The 19,573-nt window shown below is 42.7% G+C and overlaps 1 protein-coding gene across 3 annotated transcripts in view; it reads right to left on the reverse strand.

Moving 5' to 3' along the window:
- Window positions 1-19,573, reverse strand: part of mid2 (midline 2) — a 94,202-nt gene that overhangs the window by 24,200 nt on the left and 50,429 nt on the right. For all 3 annotated transcript variants that reach the window (XM_053428076.1, XM_053428077.1, XM_053428078.1), the window contains 4 exons: window positions 9,558-9,665; window positions 2,913-3,061; window positions 1,362-1,489; window positions 1,059-1,202 (listed from right to left, as the gene is read on the reverse strand). In XM_053428076.1, the coding sequence (XP_053284051.1) occupies window positions 1,059-1,202; window positions 1,362-1,489; window positions 2,913-3,061; window positions 9,558-9,665 (529 nt within the window). The remainder of the gene's footprint in view (window positions 1-1,058; window positions 1,203-1,361; window positions 1,490-2,912; window positions 3,062-9,557; window positions 9,666-19,573) is intronic.

Consider the following 19,573-nt stretch of genomic DNA (forward strand, 5'->3'; position numbering starts at 1 on the left):
TGTGGAGGGATCGAGATCTTCCAATACAAGACAACACTCTACAATGTGTGTGTGATGCAGAGGATAGAAGGTTGACGAGAAATAACATGTGACTACAAATTGTAAAATAAGTGGCAGACGGGTCACAACCAAAGACCCCTGCAGCTTGCAGAGGGCCACAGGTAACAGCTTCACAATAACAGTGCAGACATCTTTACTTTATGTTGTATTTGGCTTTTCTGACACTGCTCACATTTCTCTGTGGTAATCGGTTTACTTGCTGGCTCTATTTTCTGCCGCTGTGCTTGGATGCTCCTGCAGGGGTAGGGTTCACCAGACCCCGCAACCCCCCATTCCCCTCCTCATGGGAGGGCCGAGGCCGAGGACGAGAGAGGCAGACGGAGCCCGGGATTGCGCTCAAGTGGGAGCGTTTAGCCACTTGGAAAGTTTTTCGAGAAATGCAATGGTAAAAACTCAAGTGGTGCTGCATGCTAAATGGGTTCTCTCTTTGTCAGTTTCCCCTGTGAGTCTCCGAGGACTCTGTGGCAGCACGCGGCTGAATATCTGAGTCGCTCGGTCTCACAGCTGAAATGTATCCTGATGTTTCAAATGGCTGGGGCACTTGAGTTGCATGGTAAGATGGGGAAATGTCAGGCTATGCAGAGAGGAAGAGTGGAGATGAGGAAAAGGATCAAAGGGGGGGAGCGGAGGTGTGTGTGTGTGTGTGTGTGTGTGTGTGTGTCCGATTCTGTACATTAATCCTGTCCTCCTTTTGTCAGTTAGTGGTAATTTTCCCCTTCCCTGTGTAACTATTATCCACTCAGATTTTCACCTACCCTCCTCCAATGTGCATCCATTGACATCCAGCTCTAATCGGTAAATGTTAATGTGTAAATCCTGTTCAGGAATACTGCAACATTGAATAAGGATAAAATTAACAAGGTTTAAAGTGAGAAAGTCCATCGACCTGTTCTGATAAATGTTATCTGATCATTTATCAACCACAGTACAGATCTCCTTTTCTGTATTATCATATCTGTGTGTGTGTGTGTGTGTGTGTGTGTGTGTGTGTGACTCACTGATGAAATTAGTCTGTCCGGTGTAGATGGTGTACTGCAGCTCGTAGGAGGTGACACTGAACTCGTCCTCTGACGTCCAGTGAACAGTGATGGTGTCATGGGAGGCGGTGCACAGCTCGTCTCTTATGGACGGCGGGGTTGGAGCTGAACATGGAGGAAACAACACGGGTCATAGTGAGAACATAGGCTGTATATTGTCATAGTTAAAACGTTTGATTGAATATAGAAGCAATAAAAGTTATGTTCCAACTTTTCAAAGTTTTCTCAATGTTGCCAGCAGCGTCTTACAGACTGAACTCGTACCTGTCAGATAATCCAGTCCTTCTAAAATCTTCTTCTCTCTGGAAAAATCCAGGGCAAAGTTGTCAAAGGCCTCGTTCAGGTTGACGTCAGGGATGAGCACCTGGGAGGAAGCCGTCGCCATGGCAACCCTTTGGCAGCAGTGGGAAGGATAAGGGAGAAAAGAGTCACAAGAAGAGGTGAGGGAGAAAAGGAGAGGCAGGAGGTGGCATGAGGAGAGAAGGGGGAAATGGGGAGGAAAGAGGGGACAAGAGAGGAGAGAGAATTAAATCAGAATTAGTGACACTCAGAAAGACAACTGTAAAGATTATAAAGTAGTGTCACAGTATCAAACAGAAGTGTCTGCATCCTGTCCCATTTTCCCACCTGGTTGTGTGTCTGTACACACATTGACACACTGACACAGTCTTTTACAGCTTTGTGGAAACTTGTGCCGACTAGTGCTTTGAGCATCAGTGTGTGTGTGTGAAGCACAGTGGCTGCAGGGTTACTGAGCAGTGCCCATACACAGAGCGATGCTGGTCCTCAAGACTTTCAATCCTCATTAAGGAGAAACCTGCGAGGGAATGAACACGCCCAGGAAGGTGCTAGGCAAAAACAAAAGCTAACTCCTGGCCAAAGTGAAGCTGGTACACCAGATACGTATTCTGCAGACAGAAGTTGAAACCTGCAGGAGCTGAGGAAGGGATGAGGGAAACTGCAGTGCTGCAGAGCTGGCCTCTTAAATGATGGATGATTTTCAACAGAGGCCTGACACTGAGGATTAATACAATGTTGATTTCACTAGTCACCCTATTCTAAGATTGAATTTCCTAGAAAAAAAAAGGTTATTACAATAACCTCATTGTTGGCATTTGATTAAAAAAGCAACAACAAATCAGTGTAGTCAAATATATGAAAGAAAAGCTTTATTTTGTGTCAGGAAACGAGATTACACGACTGATTACAGAGGAGGAAAAGAGTGAAAAACTAGCTCTCCTTCTAACTGCACTTGAAATAAATGAAATCAGATTCATTCAATGGAATCAGGAGGTAGGCAGGCAGGTTCACAGTGCATAGCAGACTTTTAATAAAAAGACGGAGGAATGCAATAATGAAGAAAGCCCCAGAGCACAGGAAAGAGGAAGGAGCTCTTGTCTGTGAGAGCATTTGTTTATGTTTTGGTTCTTCTTTTGTGGGCAAAGATTTCATCTTATTTTTGTGAACAGATCAACAATCTGTGCAAATATGTAATTTATAAATATTAAAAAAGGCCTTCCTGAAAAACGACAAAATAGACTGAAACGACGTGTAAATATAAAAGGGCTCTGCAAATAAACATGCTACAAAAATATATCTGTGATTAAGTTGGCTGTTGGTGTTGATAGATTGTAATACAATATAATAAAAGATTGAAATTTTATTGTTAATAAGCTAAAACCAAACATTTGTTGCTGTAGTGACAATAAACACTCATGTTAATGCTGGGGTATCAGACGCAGTTCATTTCATAACCTCATTACTTATTCTATCTCAACTGTGTGTGTGTGTGTGTGTGTGCACAACATCACTCACCTTTCGGCTACATTTCTGGCGGTCTGGAGGAAGCGGGCGTGGTCGTTCTCCTTCAGGCTCTGCTCGGCTTGTGTGATGAGGGCACTGGAACGCTCCAGACACTGGCGACAGTTCGCGATCTGTTGGGCCAACTTACGCAGTTTCATCACCTGAGAGACAGACAAGTACAGTGCATGTTGAGACAATACTGATTTACGTCCAATCGCTCAATCTGAGGCCTTAGAAGGGAATGCGTTCACACGCCACCATGAATGAGAACTCAGACAAAAAGCAGCTCTTTGGTGCTATTGATCTTTTATGTTCATCTCCTGTGGCTGAAAATAACTTTCTATTGGCTCAGGGCGACTCCCATTCATTGCACTTCCCACAATGCAAGGGTGTGCCTCAGAGATTCTTAACCCCCAAACAGAAAATAGACTGCTTTCAGTTATTCATCATTTTGACAGTTTCTAATGCACAAATATGTGCAACACGTCCAGGAAATAAAGAGTTGCTGCCAAATCACTACGCAGAGTCAGCAACTTTCCCGCCCTTACACCAAGATGATTCCAAGGTGAAACCAACAAGTTGTGATGTTGCAAACTATCAATAGCTGCAGTTTAATCAGTGTCAGCGAACGACAGCATTAAAGCACCCTGTAGCACAACAGTAAGCAGATAACAATATTACCACCGATGGAGGGAAAATAGAATAATATGTTCTTTTATATTCCACTGAGCTAAAAATGTAACACGTCACGCCATGAAGGCTCATTCCTGCTCAACTTTAGGGAGATCCACGGAAATGGACGGGGCCTTTGGTTAGTATTTGTGCACGTCTTTAAACAAAACTAAAGAAATGGAGCCGTCTCACAGTCGCCATGTTTGCTGTCAGAAGCTCCCTCCTCTGCACCGCCCTCTAGTGGATGCATTGCATAACCGTTATGCTAACGTAATGGACGCATGGAAGTATGTGACGGTTAAATCGTCTGATTGTTTTCATACAAGCAGCATAAATTGGCCTTAATGTGTTTTCTCACAAATGCAAAAGCTATTTGTGTCTGATGGCTGTGAGACACTCATTAATAACCCTCTAGATTTCCTGTAGCAGCACACATACACCCCCCCAACACACACACAAAACACTGTGACATGCAGACACAGACAGGAAGAGACGTAGACAGGAAGAAACAAAGAATTCAGCAGAGAGGACAGAGTGCTGGTTATGGGGTCAGAGTTGAAGCAGCCACATTTGTTCACTGACCTCATGACCGTGTTGCACAATAGAGGAGAAGAGGTGAATTACATAATTGTTATCTGATACAACAGCAGCAGGAACGAGCTGTACGGAGAGTTATTCATGTTCTAAACTCGTATGCTTCTGTGACTCTCTACGTGGGTTAAAAATGCTGATATAAGGTTTGCATATAAACACTTGAACTCCATGAACCTGGTGTGCAGAGTTTCAAATGTATCAGCACAGATAACTGCAGGAATAAAATACCCTGAAGTCAAAGCAAGGAGAAGAGGATGTCCTTATTAACCTGATTCATCTTCATTGCAAACAAGCATGCTGTGCACATCAAGAGGCAGGTCAGTCAGCCAGGTCAGCGATCCGACTCTTTACACACAAACACACACAGGGTTTTGTAATTCACTCTATTTTGTCAACTGTAATATCATTTCCAACAGAGCAGAAGGAAGCCACGCTAGGCCAATTTGACATTGAAGTAATCCATTTATCTTCATTACCGCTCATATCCTGATCCCCAGATGAACTTTTGTGAAATGAAACTCTCCACAGGAAGTAAAGCAGGCTGTCTACGAGCCCCGACTCGCAACAAAAGGCATAATATCATAAATACCAGCTTGTTTTATTGAGTGCATCGCTTCAATGGTGATAAAATTAAACCTTATTGAACTTTTCAAACAGTAAAGTTGGTTCATCGTCTGAGAACAGCAAACTTCCCGAGCGCTCAGATCTCTAACCCCCAAATAAAACTTAAAAAGACCCAGAATGATGCCGACAATTACCAGTGCCCTTAAAGGATGAGTCATTTATGTTTTCAGCGATTGTACTTTTGCTTGCGGCGCTTGAATTATGCACAAAAAGAAGAAAAAAAATCCATCGCAAGAGGCTTGACATCAAAAAGCTCTAAAAGAATCATAACAGCATCTAATGTGCACTCTCTGCTGCTCCTGCTCAGAAGCCTCCAGTAGACACTGGCGACTTAATGGTGTTTTCAACTGATGTCTTAGCTGCTCTTAATCTGAGTCTTTTGTTGTCCCTTTGAATGATGAGCACCTTGCTGACCGCACAGAGGAGAAGCCAGACAGGTTTAATGGATGGGTCATTATTTGGCAACGTATCCAGCAAACAACAATTTGATAGATTATTACACCCCCCCCCCCTCTCAGAATAATGAACAAGGTCTGTGTGTGTCTCGGGTTGTTGTCTCTGCATCTTTTAAAGCTTAAAGATTTAATCCAACTTTAATATCGAAGTGCCGGACCATCAGTATTACGGTCTGTTTTTCTGTTTTCTATCAGGTAATGAAATTTGGCTGAAGCCTGTTTTCTTATACGCTGCATTACTTTTAACTTTGTCAAGTAAAACTGCAAACTTAACCCCAAGAGTTACTAAATGATAACATAAAGGAATTATAATATATTACTTGTAGGCTTGCAGTACACTTTGAGAACAAAGAGTTTCTGCAAGCATGTCAGTTTTTTGCAAATTACAGATGGAAACCTGAAAATAAATGATAGTTCACAGAGTCCCTCGATGTCTTTAGTGCAGAAATGAACCCTGGGAGAGAATCTATCAGCGATGCAAAAGTTACAGCCGTCACAGATGAGAGCGAGCGAGGAATCAACTTGATACATCAGTCTGCTGCTAATGGCTACGCTCAGTGAGAAAGTGACCTGCCTGCAGACATCTGGCTGGAGAGGAAGTCGCCAAGTTAAGTTGCTTCGTCAAATGGCTCACGGAGGATGAGAAGATTGCAGTTCAATTCCATCCACTGTTATAGAAATGATAGTTCCTATGGCACAAAGTGCAACCATTCACAAAAATGTGAAGGATTACTTTAAGATGTAGCTCATAGCCTACTTAATCCTGGGGCACATTTGTTTCTATTTTACACTTCTGTGTCACTGCATAAAATGTGAAGAAAGAAAATGACAGTTGGTGAAATTATATTCAAATACAAGGATTTGGCTGCTACCAGTCCCACTAGAAAGAAAGTGAAACAGGCCAATTTTTCTAAATTATTTTTCCTGATCTTAAATAACTCATCATTGTCATAGTTAGCTAAATGTACAATAGAAATCACCCGCTCATTCACTCCTCCCTACTCACTAGACAGGGACCTCTATATAGAGGACTATATAGTGAGCGCATCAGCAAAAAGAAAAAAACTGCTTTAAAAAACGAATAGACATTTTCTCTGTGCCGGTAATTACGTCATTGTTGCAGGATTATCAAATACAACAGAAATGTCCGCTAGTGGAAAAATGTCATAATTGCAGTTTGCTGCCGTTTGTGCTGTGATGTGTTGCTACGCCATCGTCGTACAGTAAAACAGACTATTTTGAAATCAGTCTGTGAAATAGTCGACAAATTTTAAACCTGCCGTGCGTCTTTATCCTCAACACAATTTAGACATTTTTGATAAGAATAAGGAGGAGTAGGGTCACCAGACAGAGAAGGCTGAGGTGCTCTGTCTCCTCTCGTCTCCCAACCATTTTTCTTACTGTCAACACCCGGGTGCACGCAATGCATGATGGTACATATTGCCTGGTTAGTGACAATCGGTTGTGCACTTCCTTTCACGATGCACTGTGAGATGTAATGAATCCACTGTATAGTGTATACAAAATGTCACTTAACATTCGGGCAGCCCTACAAATTAGCTTATTCCCTAAATTGTGGACTATATAGTGATAAGTGGGTGATTTCGGACACAGTTTAAGTCTGATTTATTTGCTTACACACAGTCTAATGATTTGTATCTCCAGCCGTTTGCCCTGGCCTCCACCTCTAAACGATTTTCCTACGTAGTTTCAAACTAATTTTGGCTACAGGATTTGGAAACAGCTGTCATTAAGCACACAGCCACAAGGGGTCCTTCCTCATCAGGTAAATGTAATTAAAGGTTGTTTGCCAAATGCCTAATTTGCATTTTTCACCTCTACCAGCAAAATGAAAGTAAGAAAAAAAAAAAAGATTGTCAGAGACAGCTCGGTTTGAAAACATCTTAAAACCTGAAAAGGGGGATTTTAGTTGTTAATCCTCAAGGTTCTGAAGGAGCAGTTGAAATAATTTTGAAGATGAGAATGAGAGAACAGAGAGAGGGAAAGAGGACAAGCAGTCAGATGATTTAAAAAAAATACAAAAATGAACACCTGCACACAGCAGGCCTTGGGAATACTGTGTGTTTTGTTTGGGCAGGGAGAGATTAGGCATGACTGCTGGGTCTCCTTAGGGAGAGACTAAGCTTGTTAAGAGGAGGTGAGACAGAGAACAGGAGCCACTTGCACTGGTCTGCTCTCCATGATCACGTCGGCATAATCCTGTTTTTCTGTTGCAGAGTCACTTCTGAATGCTCTCCATGCCGACACTGTCCCCGGCAGCAAAAACAACATCATTAGTAGTTTGCTTAAATAATCAAAATGACCTGTCCTGTCCTCTTGTCTCCTCTCTCCTCTCCTCTCATTTAATCTCCTTCTCCTCTACCTCTCCTCTCCCGTCCTCTCCTCGCCTTCACATTCAGCAGGGAGATTACTTGAATAACTCAAAGTGCATTTGATTCATCTTCCTTGACCCTTAAACAGCCTTCATCCTGCTCTTAAATATGAACACATCATCTGCACACTGACATCAATCAAACCCTCCTCTGGTGTTTTATGTGTTTTTGCAAACTCTCACCTCTATCTCCTGCATTCTCACTCTCCTCGACAGCCTTTTACAACCCCAGACTCTCAGGAGAACAAGCCTTGCTCTTTTTCTGCAGTCACAGCGGACACACAGTGACACACTTCCTCCCTCCGTCTCTCACACTCACACACACATCAACACACACATACTCAAGCCCTTGCGCTCCGTGTTTTGAAATGTTTCATCTCTCCACAAAGCTCTTCTGCTGCCTCAGAGCATCTTCCACAATTGCTTAAAACCTCACCTCTGGGACGGTGAGATTCGGAGTTTGCCAGTCCTGAAACCACGGGCACTCAAGGGGGAATAAACCAGCCATTTTCGCATCGGAGGAAACGTGCACATGCACACACACACACACACACACACACACACACACACACACACACACACACACACACACACACACACACACACACACACACACACACACACACACACACACACACACACACACACACACACAAAGACACACATATAACAGTGAGTAGTTGAAACTCTTTGAAACAGCAGCACAATGTTCAGAGCAGTTGCTGCTGCTGCCTCACATTCTTTCCCCACACTTTTAGGTTGGTTGGCTGCATGTGGCAGACGCTGCTCTCTCTCTCTCTCTCTCTCACTTGTCCCAGGGCGTCCATGTTGGGTGCGTCTGGGTAAACAACCCAAAAAACACTGAGTCGCCTGAACAAATATGTTCTTTCCACAGCTATGAAAACCCTCTGCCTCTGTAGCAGTGGACAGCGACCCAAAGCTTCCTGAAGATGTATTTGGCAGTTTTGGCTGCTTTAAATGGCAGCAAGACATAACTGCTCGATCTCATGAATTATTAATGAACCACTGGGGTGTGAATGCAATAAAGTCCACATCTCTGTTATAAACCTAAAACTGCATTAATCAGTGCGGTTTATAGGGACAATAAATCAAATGGTTATGTGTGCTGTCAAATTGGCCTGTAAAACCACCAGACAGTTATCCTTCAACTCTGTGTCTTTATGGAGCCATTTAGCCACTCAGCTCATTGTTTTGGGAACACAAGGAAACCGTGATTCTCTCTGAACGCTCCCGTCAACACCGTTTCCTGCAACAGGCCGGATTGTTTCCTGCAAACTAACTGTACTGGTGGGTGGTTGTTTGCCTCCACCAACCAGTCAAGTTGCAGTTTACTTCCATGTCTCTCCAGACTCATATAAAATAATGCATGTAGTCAACACTTTGAAGGAATTTTTAAAATTGTATTAAGTGTATGTTGTAAAAATTTGACTAGGATTCTTGAGTAAATAGGTTTTGTGACATCACAGAGACCTACGACCACCAGATTCTAATCAGGTCATCCATGAGTCAAAGTTGATTTTGGTGCCACATGTATTGAAGTTCCCTCCAGGCATTGGTGTTCCTAATATATTGTGTTCACAAGAATTGGACAGACATGAGGTGTCCAAATGTTTGTTCCAAATCGGAAGAAATTCCCTCGAGGAATTTCTGAGATACAGGGACGGAGGGACGGGCAACCCGAGAACACCGAGCCTCTGGCCACAGCGGTGCTGAGGCATAAAATCTCTGAAGAACAAACTGTGTGATAATTGCTCAGCACCAAACAGCCGACATGGAAAGCTAACTATAGATGTTTTTCCCCATTTCAAACCAATTTAAATATTGTTGTAGTCAACTCTCTCTCTCTCTTGCTGGACCTGAGACTGATGGAGCAGAAAGGCGACAGGGGGAAACCTTTACCTTTGACTCTTTGATCTTCACAGCGATGACCTGTTTTCTCTGGCGAATGATCTCCACCAGCTCGTCACACTCCTCCACCAGTTTAGATTCATGCATGGCTGTGTTCACCTGAAGAGAGAAGCAGACACACAAGGGTGAATTCAAAAACCCTCAGAGACTCACTTGCCAAAAACAGGCTGCTGCGCATCGGAGGAAAAGTGTCTCACAGCTCATAAAAAATGGGTTCATTGCTGCAGGATTTAAAACCCCTGCCTGTGCTTATACAGGAGAGACCATAATACACTGAGATCATGCTGACATTATGAAATCACAAACACAAATATTTCACTCAAATAGAGGGAGGATTGCTGGAGTGTCCACTATGTAAAAACTTGCGTGCGTCGAGATTCAATAATTCACAGGATTTGCTTCCAATTGAAAGATTCTGTGGTTATTTCTGAGGCCAACACTAAATGAACAGCCAACTCCAAAGTTGTGTGGGTGGCTGGATGTTACTGAAATATTAACCCTGTTTGTTAATCTGCGCTGCTGAACGGTTAGTAACCGGTCTGCCAACTGGAACATATCAGAACAATTACCCCAGAGGCCACCACAGCACCTCGGGCAGTGCTTCAACATTAAGAAGATCACAAGCACTGCTGCCAAATCTCTGCTGAGTTTATGAAGAGAACAGAAAAATAGCTTTTTTTTTAATGAAGAGACATTTGAAATATCAGACTGGTGGTTTAAAGCTGAGTGAGCTGTGTGAACTGATTCACTATCTCATTCAATGTAAAGGTGTTAACATGCAAACCTGGATTAAAAACTGCATCATGCTCTGTGTGAAGCAAAAACGTTACTAGTATGTTAAACAGAAAGAAACTGAATCAAAACTTCTGTCTGTGGTTTTATTTCAATATTTACAGTACTGCAGATATTTTTACTAAAAAAAGACTGCGCTCAAACAAGCATGCTGGGCCAGTAGGTGGCGATAAAGACATAAATGATCTGTCAACCCAAAGTGCTGAAGCATGAAAGTTAACTGTGGTGTCAATGTTTCAAAAATTCCCTTTACACACGTATACCCATTTGTAAAACTTTGGATGTAACATTTTGTTTGTGTGTGGTTGAGACCAAACTCAGAGGACAAAGTTCACTTAGCAAAATATCAGCATGAATGTTAGAATTTAAGCGACTGTGGTGATTTTAATGTTTTACCAGCTATTGATTTTCTCTCCTTTAATAGATACTAAAATTAGGTCATCTAATATCTTTCAAATATTCCAGTATAATTATGTCAATGTCTCCATATGTATTCTAATAAAAGAAAAAGATTGAGAATATACATCTACAGGGTGACTCATCTCATTTGAATTAGTTCCTCACACATACATTTTACAGAGTTGTGCTGCAGTCTATTCAAGCACTCACCCCAAGTTCCACTCATCACTCTACAAAGCTCATTACAACACGGCCATCCACTTAAGACTCATTATTCACACACACGCGCACGCACGCACACACACACACACACACACACACACACACACACACACACACACACACACACACACACACACACACACACACACACACACACACACACACACACACACACACACACACACACACACACACACACAATGAATTCTGCAAAGAGCCATCTTATGACTGCAAGTTAGTAATTAAGCAGGATAAATGCAGACGTCCAGGATCACTGTGACTTACAGCTGAGCTCTCCTCCTCTCTCACCTCACACTAAACATCATCCACCTCCTTATCTGCCAGCTCCTGATGGTATCATCTCCTCCCTGCCACACAACAACCGTCACCTACTGCGCTGCGCGTCCCTCTGTTCATCAGACACCTCTGCGGGCGCACTGGAATCACAGTGCAGACCCCACGTTAAAATGTTGGTCTATTACTGGTAAAGAACAACTGCAGCAAGATTGAAAACGTTCAATGTTCAGGACTGTGCAGTGGTCATGTGCATGGGTGTGAAATCAGTGCAAGCCCAATCTGAGTAGGAATGGAGGATAACATTTTTGAATTTAAGATGACAAATAGTCAAAGAACAAAGGTATCTTATTTTTCTGAATGTCAAAATAAATACTAATCGGGTTATTTAAAAACCATGGATTAGGGTTATATATACATTTTGGGATTACTGCAAACAAATATGCATTAAGATCCATCACATCTCATTCATTTCTCTTGATCAATATCTAGTCTAACTGCAAAATACTCATTTTAACTTGGCAAAACAAACAGAAAATAAACAATGCCTCCACATGTTATGATTATGCTCGATTGATCAAGACCATTATGATCAAAACGCTGAGGACTGAGCAGAACTGGACAGCAGCATCATTAGTAGGAGATATCTTCATTTCAGAAGGACTTTCACCATAACTTGGTTCTAATGCTGCTTTGGGAACATGCCTCCAGATAATTCACATTTGGAGCTGATTGGTCAGGGTGGGGGTGTGTAGGATGACACCCCTGCAGCAGGGAACTGTGTGCTTATGGGTAAGTCTCTCTATCGCTTTAACGGCCAGTGACGCAGGTGAGATTTCTACCGGTGCTGTTGATGGTCAATGTGACTGTGACTGATGGTCCGTGTGTTTGTGTGAGAGAGAGAGAGAGAGGGCGAGGCAAAAAGTGGTCCTACCACCTTGTTCCTCTTTATAAATCGCCTACTGGGCACCAGTATATCCAAAGAAATGTGCATTTCTGTATATTCTGTACTGAGCATGTGCAGCATTTTCCCAGCAAAGGATGAGTTCAGAGTTGGTGTTATCTTGGTGATGGTGTCACAATTAAATTTGTTCACCCATGTATATATACAATGGAAATGAGTTAAAATGAAATATATTGTTGTATTTTCTTTTGGCTTCAGGTGTCACCACACACTCTGTGCTGCATCCAGAGATACTGTGTGAAATCCCTCTCTACTTTGGGAACGTTAACGATCTCTGTTGATGAACTGAAAGCTGAGTTTGAGTTTTAATGAAGCTACAAAACTCATTCAGTCTGGATTCTGCCATGTGCATTTGTCATAGAAACACTCTCACAGCTGAAACTTCATAATAACAAATGGATGCTGACAAATTGCTGCTACATTACCGGGTCTCACCGTCAGAGAAAATCTTAAATTATTTCTCTGACTTATTTTAAACTCGAGTACTGCTCAAAATAGTTTTACTACAAACCCATACAGTTGTTTCTCCTATTACTACTGCACATGTTTAAAATGATTTACACGCTGTCCACAAGTCATCCTATAGAGTTACATTTGATGTAATGCTGAGAGCACTCAGGGGGGTGAAGTTCTTCAATATTTCATTCATAGTGTGCAATACATCAAGACACTGCTAGAATGAGTAGATGAAGAGTGTATACATGAACACTATGTAATGATTTCTTAAGGTTTGTAAATTACAAAATGTAAGAATTGAGTGGAAAAGAACGAGTTTCAGAGATTATTAATAGTTTGTAGTAGTTTATATGATCTATAGTCACACCAGGGCCGGGAGATGATTCATAGTTAGCGTCTCGTGACTTTTCAACCGTGTCATGATGATTTGATCATACAGTTCACACCCCGAGGCGAGCTGCCGGGCAAACAAGTCACGCAGTGCTTGACCTTTGAAGCTAAAAATATCAATTAGAGGATATGAAGTCGAGGCGATACATCTCCTCACATCTGATCTATTTTCAGCCTTATGCTCTATAAAGGATCTGATGTCAGCTGTTAAAACTTCATTTTGTAATTTAGCGCCCACTTGTGGCAGCTAACTAGACTATCAGCAGGTGCGACTCATCATTACTGTCAGTTTGCTGTGTGGGACCTTGTCCTATTGTCACTGCTGTCAGATGGTGTCTCTCTCACATATCCAAGTTGATAAGTTACAGTGTAAATCCTTCATTTACGCACTTTCAACACATTGGATAATGGGAATATTTTTATAATAGGAGTAAAAACAGAATCGTAGCTGCACTGAAGTTCAACTGGAAGATTTTATGAATCATCATGCAGCCATTTTGCAGTACACACTCATATTAGAGATATCCTGACTGTGATATGGAGCTCAGCCATATTGCCTCGGCCTCAGTCCCCCCCCCCCCGATTTTAAATTGGGGACATCTGGAGTAACAACTGCAGACAACAAGAACAGACAATTGGACGATTTAAAACTGAACAATGTGGCTCTCAAATCGAAGAACTCTCTGCAATGTGGCTCCCATTCCAAACTTTGCGAGGAACGGTCCAGGTTCAGAATGGCTGTTAACCTCTCGATCACATCTAAATTTCAATTCGGTGTTCATTCTGCTCCCGTCAGCCTTGCATGCCTCCTTCTACTCTTTATTTTACCCCTATTCTTTCCATTCTGTCTGGCTGACCACTTACATATCCCCCCACACCCCACACTGGTGTCTCAGACATGATGTCCTAAAAAAGACGCGAGGACCCAGTGTGACAGCTTTATCTGTGATGTTGTCCACGGATCCGGGGACATGTCCTGAAGATTTATGGCATCCGAGCGGCACCTAGCTCTAAAACAGGGGCCGAAGGCTTTATGGATTCAGCCGAGAACAGGGAAGATGCAAATGCGAGACATATATCATGGTTGTTATGTGAAAAAGAGGTGATAATTGGAAACGCTTCAATGGTCATAAAATCCAAGACTGGCCTTAAAAACTGAAATTGTGTCCGTTGAGCTTTTATATGCACATAAGCACATTTACTGCTTTATTTCTTTGTTCACTTAACTTTCAACCTTGTGTCATCTTTTTCTTTTCGACGGAGCAACTTGACATGCGAAACTGATTCATCATCCTAAATATTATTATAGATGATAAAATGATTCAACCAGGGGAATGAGAGTGAGTCTTAAGAAGATATTTAAAAGAAGGTACTGATGTTGCCCACCCGAGATCTCCAGGCAGGGAGTTCCAGAGTGACCAGTCCAGATTTATGAAATGTTAATAGGGCCCTGTTGGAGGATCCCAGGCAGCGTTCAGATAGGTGGTATGCAAAGGTCATGTAACATGATAAATGTGGGTGTGTAAATGAATCTTACTCACAAAACCTTTGGAGTCGGACAAGCAGATTGCCTACGCCATCAGCCATGACCATGCAGTGGCTACAATGTAATCTTATGGGGCAACTGTGACGGTATACAAAATGTCAGGCAGCCAGCGGAGATGATATATTTGGCTGATTGCAAATGTATTATTCGTTTACACACCCACATTTAAATAAATAGGGCCCAGGTTAAAAAACACTGGAATTCCCCTTTAAGTGTGCACATGATGTGTTTGTAGATAAACTAGGATATCCCTTAAAGACCGGTTGAGTCCACTTTCATGTCATTTTAGTTGCAGCCTCGCCGAACCGCAGCTTGAATGCAGTCTCCTAGTCTGGTCAATGATGTTATTTCCTCATTAAGTTGTCCTCATCAAGGGATAAGAGATTCCTGGATAAACCCCCAATCTGCAATAAAATGTAATGGTTTATGTCCTGACCCATCCTTCCAACAAGTTTTGGGAAAATACTTTTAGAGCCGACAGCGTGACTGCAAATGGCTGCAGAAATAGAGCAAAGACAAACACTATGATGAGACTCTTCACTCTCACTGATGCTCTGGCAGAAAGGTAAAGACAGGAGAGATGAGAGCTGATAGGATAAGGCGACATTAAGCCATCTTCACACAGCTGATTTCTATTCTGCACACAGCAGCAGTGTACATAAACCCAGACAGGCACTGGCTTAATGACTCACAGTTCATTATTTAATTAGTATACATACATGTCTGAGCATTCAAACCCACTGTGGCCTCTGTCCGGTGTGATTGATTTTTTTAAATCGGTCTTCACTCACACACATGGGTTTGGAAAAATGGCTGCTGTGTCTGGAGGATGTGTTCTCTTGTGTTCCCCTCACCATGAGATACAGTAGCTACGCCTGATTAGAGGACGCCCTCAGTAAGATGCCCCGAGCAAACAGCTTCATCAGAAAACACGTTCTCTGTTTTTAAGACGGTTACCTGAACTACCTACAGAAACAGGGAGCAGGAAGGAGATATACTGAGATCAAAAGATGTGATCGTCTGTCAAGATTCAGGATAAATTCGGAGGAGAAAGATGGTAAACACAAAATCGAGAGCTTCAGTTCACTCACAATGCTTTGAATCTCAAATGTGCATGTCTTCAAGGAGGTATTATGTAAGAAAGACAGAAAGAAGAGGCTCCATAGGGATAAAATGGAAATTTGCTCAAAAACTTTTACAATGGTGTGTGTGCTTCCTTCGAGATGTTCATGTGAAGAAGAGGGAAAAACTTCCACTGCTACTATCTGGTGGCTGAAATGAAAATGAGGTTTCAAACTACTTGGCTGTTATAAACCTGCCAGTTTGGAATGGGCTGTTTACTTTTGTTTCTGAAACTGTTAAAGTGACCTGCAGTATCTGAGCCACAGCAAGTAAAGCACTCAGTCTGCAGAGGCATGAAGCCGCACCACCGCTGCTTCACAAAGAGCTGTTCACCTGTTTATTCAGCGGTCAGTGAAGCTCAACTGGCAGAACAACGAATGGGACACAGTGGTTTGCACTGTTGTCTGGATCAGAGCCTCAGTTGTCCTTACTTGAATATATACGTTTCTTACATCATTGATCTGTTAACAGAGAAGACTCTTGGTCTAACGTAGTCAAACCAAAAAGCTTGAAGTTCAAAGAAGCACATTAGTACCCAAATGGATGAGGATAGACGTCTGTCTGCGTCATGACACAGACTCTAAGGGTCCACCTTATCCACACCAGACAAGATGGCCACCAGCTGAAGGACATAATTCAATTCTGGCATAGTATAGGTCACAAACAACTTTAGAGGCATGTGAATGTCCAGAAGCAACAAAATTCCCTAACAATGTCTCTTCTGTTGATGAGTCCCAGCCACTGCTACTGGTGGACTGTTTATTCAAACTTTATTAATACTGTTCGTATCACGCGTCCAAATCGCAAACAATTCGGCATGTAGACAGACTGGAATTTCTGGAATTATTAGATAGAATAAATAATAAAACTTTACATTAACAATGAATCATCTGGCACAACTGAGGGACACTAAAGCTTCAACACAGTGGGACGGCTTCAAGCAAGTGCTGAATCCATCCAATAAGACCAAAAGATTGCGGTAGGAGAAAGCGGTGCACTCAAAGTCCACAGTAAGTGCCAGTTAGTCATGTCAGGGTGTCGGAGTGTTAGGAGGGGAGCTGCTCATGGAGGAGATGGGTTTTCAAGAGGCACCTGAGGACAGAGAGGGATGCCCCTGCTCTGATGGCATCGAGTGGCGCGTTCCACCATCGAGGGAATGTGATTGCCATGTGTGCAGGGATGACAAGGCCAGATGATGTTCCTTTGGGGAAACGCAGTGGCTGAGAAAGAGCATAAGCACGTGTCATCAAGTTCAAGTTAAAGGGCGCAGACCCAGAAGTCGCCCTGTGGGCAAGCGTTAGTCAGCTGAATCTGATTCGGGTCGCCGGGAGTAGCCAGTGGAGGTCGATTGGGCAGCAAATGACATGTGCCCTTTTAGGCTGATTGAAGACCCGAGCCCACAGCCACGTTATGTTCCATCTGTGAAGGTTTCACTATAAGCTCAAAGGGAGGCCCGCTAGAAGAAACAGCAAATTCAGCACGAATGATTTTGAAATAGACACAAATCATGTGAAAGTTAACAGCAAATGTATCTAAATAAATAAATGGCTCTGATAGTAGTTTCAGTTTCTTCTGTATCATTATCCTTTTTTTGGGTGAAAAGGTCTTTACAGAACAGCGTCTATGGACCCGTTCAGACCTGCTTTTACCATCTGTCCTGATCCCTTCACAAGTCGACAGCTCGAACCTCATCTGTTCACTCCTGGTATTAAAATGGGTCCTGAATGTTTCTCTTGTGTCCAGTTGTGCTTGAATTTCACTTCCCTACTAACATCATATACAAATTAACACGTACTTCACTTGTATTCACAGAGATCAAATGATGCTTCTTTAGCAAAACAGAGTTTTCCACAGAGAAGTGTTAAAATTTGTTGTTAGATGACTGTAGCTGGTCAATGATGTCAGCTGAGTACGCAGTCCTTCATATGTGGTCTAGGATGCGGGACGTGGTTTAAGTGATTTGATCTATAGACGCACTGAGGATGCATTTGACCTCGATACTTAACGCTGACTGCTTGTGAACAGACCACTCAAGATGGATATTAATATCTGGTCTGAACGGCGACTATGAGTTTCTTTTTTCTTCTTCCTCTTAACATACATCCATCTGTGTGGCTTTCAATGGAAGCATTAACATTTGAGCTCAACAACAATCACTGTCATCGCTCAAGAAAGCTGCCCCTTTCCTCAACGCTTTCAAGAGCGATGACTATTATTCTGAACGTTATTAAGCATAGCAACAGATTTATCAGCCCTACATCAAATATTGCGATAAAAAGAGAGAGAGAGACCTCACAAGAAAGACACATCCTACACACATCAAGTCAATACATCTTTTCTAAAACTGAAGAAAAGATAACCCGTGGAACAGAACCCCAGGAGAGCAGGGCTCCATCGCTGTGTGTGCTGACACACTGGAAGCTGATTCACACAGTGTTTGATCACATCTCTGGCGCCGATACAGTTTGATGCAAACAAGACGGATAGGAATCCAGGTCACGTTCAAAGCTCTTCAGAGATTTCCTACTTTGCACACACACTGCCTGCTTCTTTTCGAAAAAAAAAAAATCCCTTTCTGTGTTGTAGTGCATTATTGCTGAGCGTTTTCTTCCGCACCGTGCCTTCATCTGTTCGGGTCAAAAAGATTGTCGGTAGTGACGCTAACAATCACGTCCTCCTTTTTCACTTCCTCGGCTTGCCCTCTCAACCCTGCTCTTTCCCTCTCCTTCATCTTGCCTTTTTCCTCTCTCCTTTGAGAGCTCGCCCACTCCTCTACGTTCCTCACATTTCCATCACTCTCCATCCTCCCTCTCCTCGTTTGTCCTTCTCTCTCGTCCGCTTTCCTGCGGCCATCCATAAAGAGCCACGGCACATTAATGTGAACCCACCTTAAATCAGTGCACTCCTGTCAATAATTAAAGTGGACTTTTGACATTTACAACACACTGGAGAACAGTTATGAATGGGTAAAAACAGAGTGATAAAACATATAGTTTCTTTTAATAGTTAGCTTAAGAGTCGGTGGAGCATGTCGCCCCATGCTATCGCTCCTTTTGATGAATAAGTGATGAGATCTGCTGTTGTTGTTGATGGTGGTGCAGCGTTGATATGCAGATGGAGACAAAAATATCAGATATTTTTATCTTCTTTCTTTTTAGCACTGTTTGTCTGTACTTAATGAATCACACTGCGATCATTTGATTTCGATTGGCGTGCCCAGCTGCATGAGTTGTGTCTGGCCGACCTCAGAGTGGAGTCAGCTCCGGCTAATAAGAAAGGACCTGCACACAGAATGATGGCAGCACCACGGTGCATTTGTCCTCAGCAGCCATTAATGTCAAATCTCGCAGAGAAATTATGGCGTTTATTAAGAGCAGGCGCGCTAAAACAGAAAGTGTGTGCTTGTGTGCGTATGTGTGTTTGGGTTTGAGGGATACTGCGCAGACAGCACTCTGTGGCTAAGTATTAGAACTCTCAGGCTGGCTCCATGCAGCACCTCCATTAAATCACAGCAGGAGCCCAAGAGGTCGACGGTGACAAGACTGGCTGGGTTGTAATTTTCGTCCGACAGGTAGGGGTTCACGCTGGGAAACCGGAGAGCAAACATTTCTCCAAGGTTGTCACCAAATTGAAGCTGTGAAAAATTATGAGCTTGTGACGAGTCAAATAAAGATCCACTTGGAAGATATACGTCGTTTGACAGATAATCTTATCGGTTCGGACTAGGGTGCATAAATTTCCTGTATGGGTGACGCCAGCGAGAATTAAACTGATGAGTGTTGTAACAGCAATTCACGCTATAATACTATTCAACACAGTGAG

The sequence above is a fragment of the Pleuronectes platessa genome, chromosome 8 (assembly GCF_947347685.1).
Source record: "Pleuronectes platessa chromosome 8, fPlePla1.1, whole genome shotgun sequence".
Lineage (NCBI taxonomy): Eukaryota > Metazoa > Chordata > Actinopteri > Pleuronectiformes > Pleuronectidae > Pleuronectes > Pleuronectes platessa.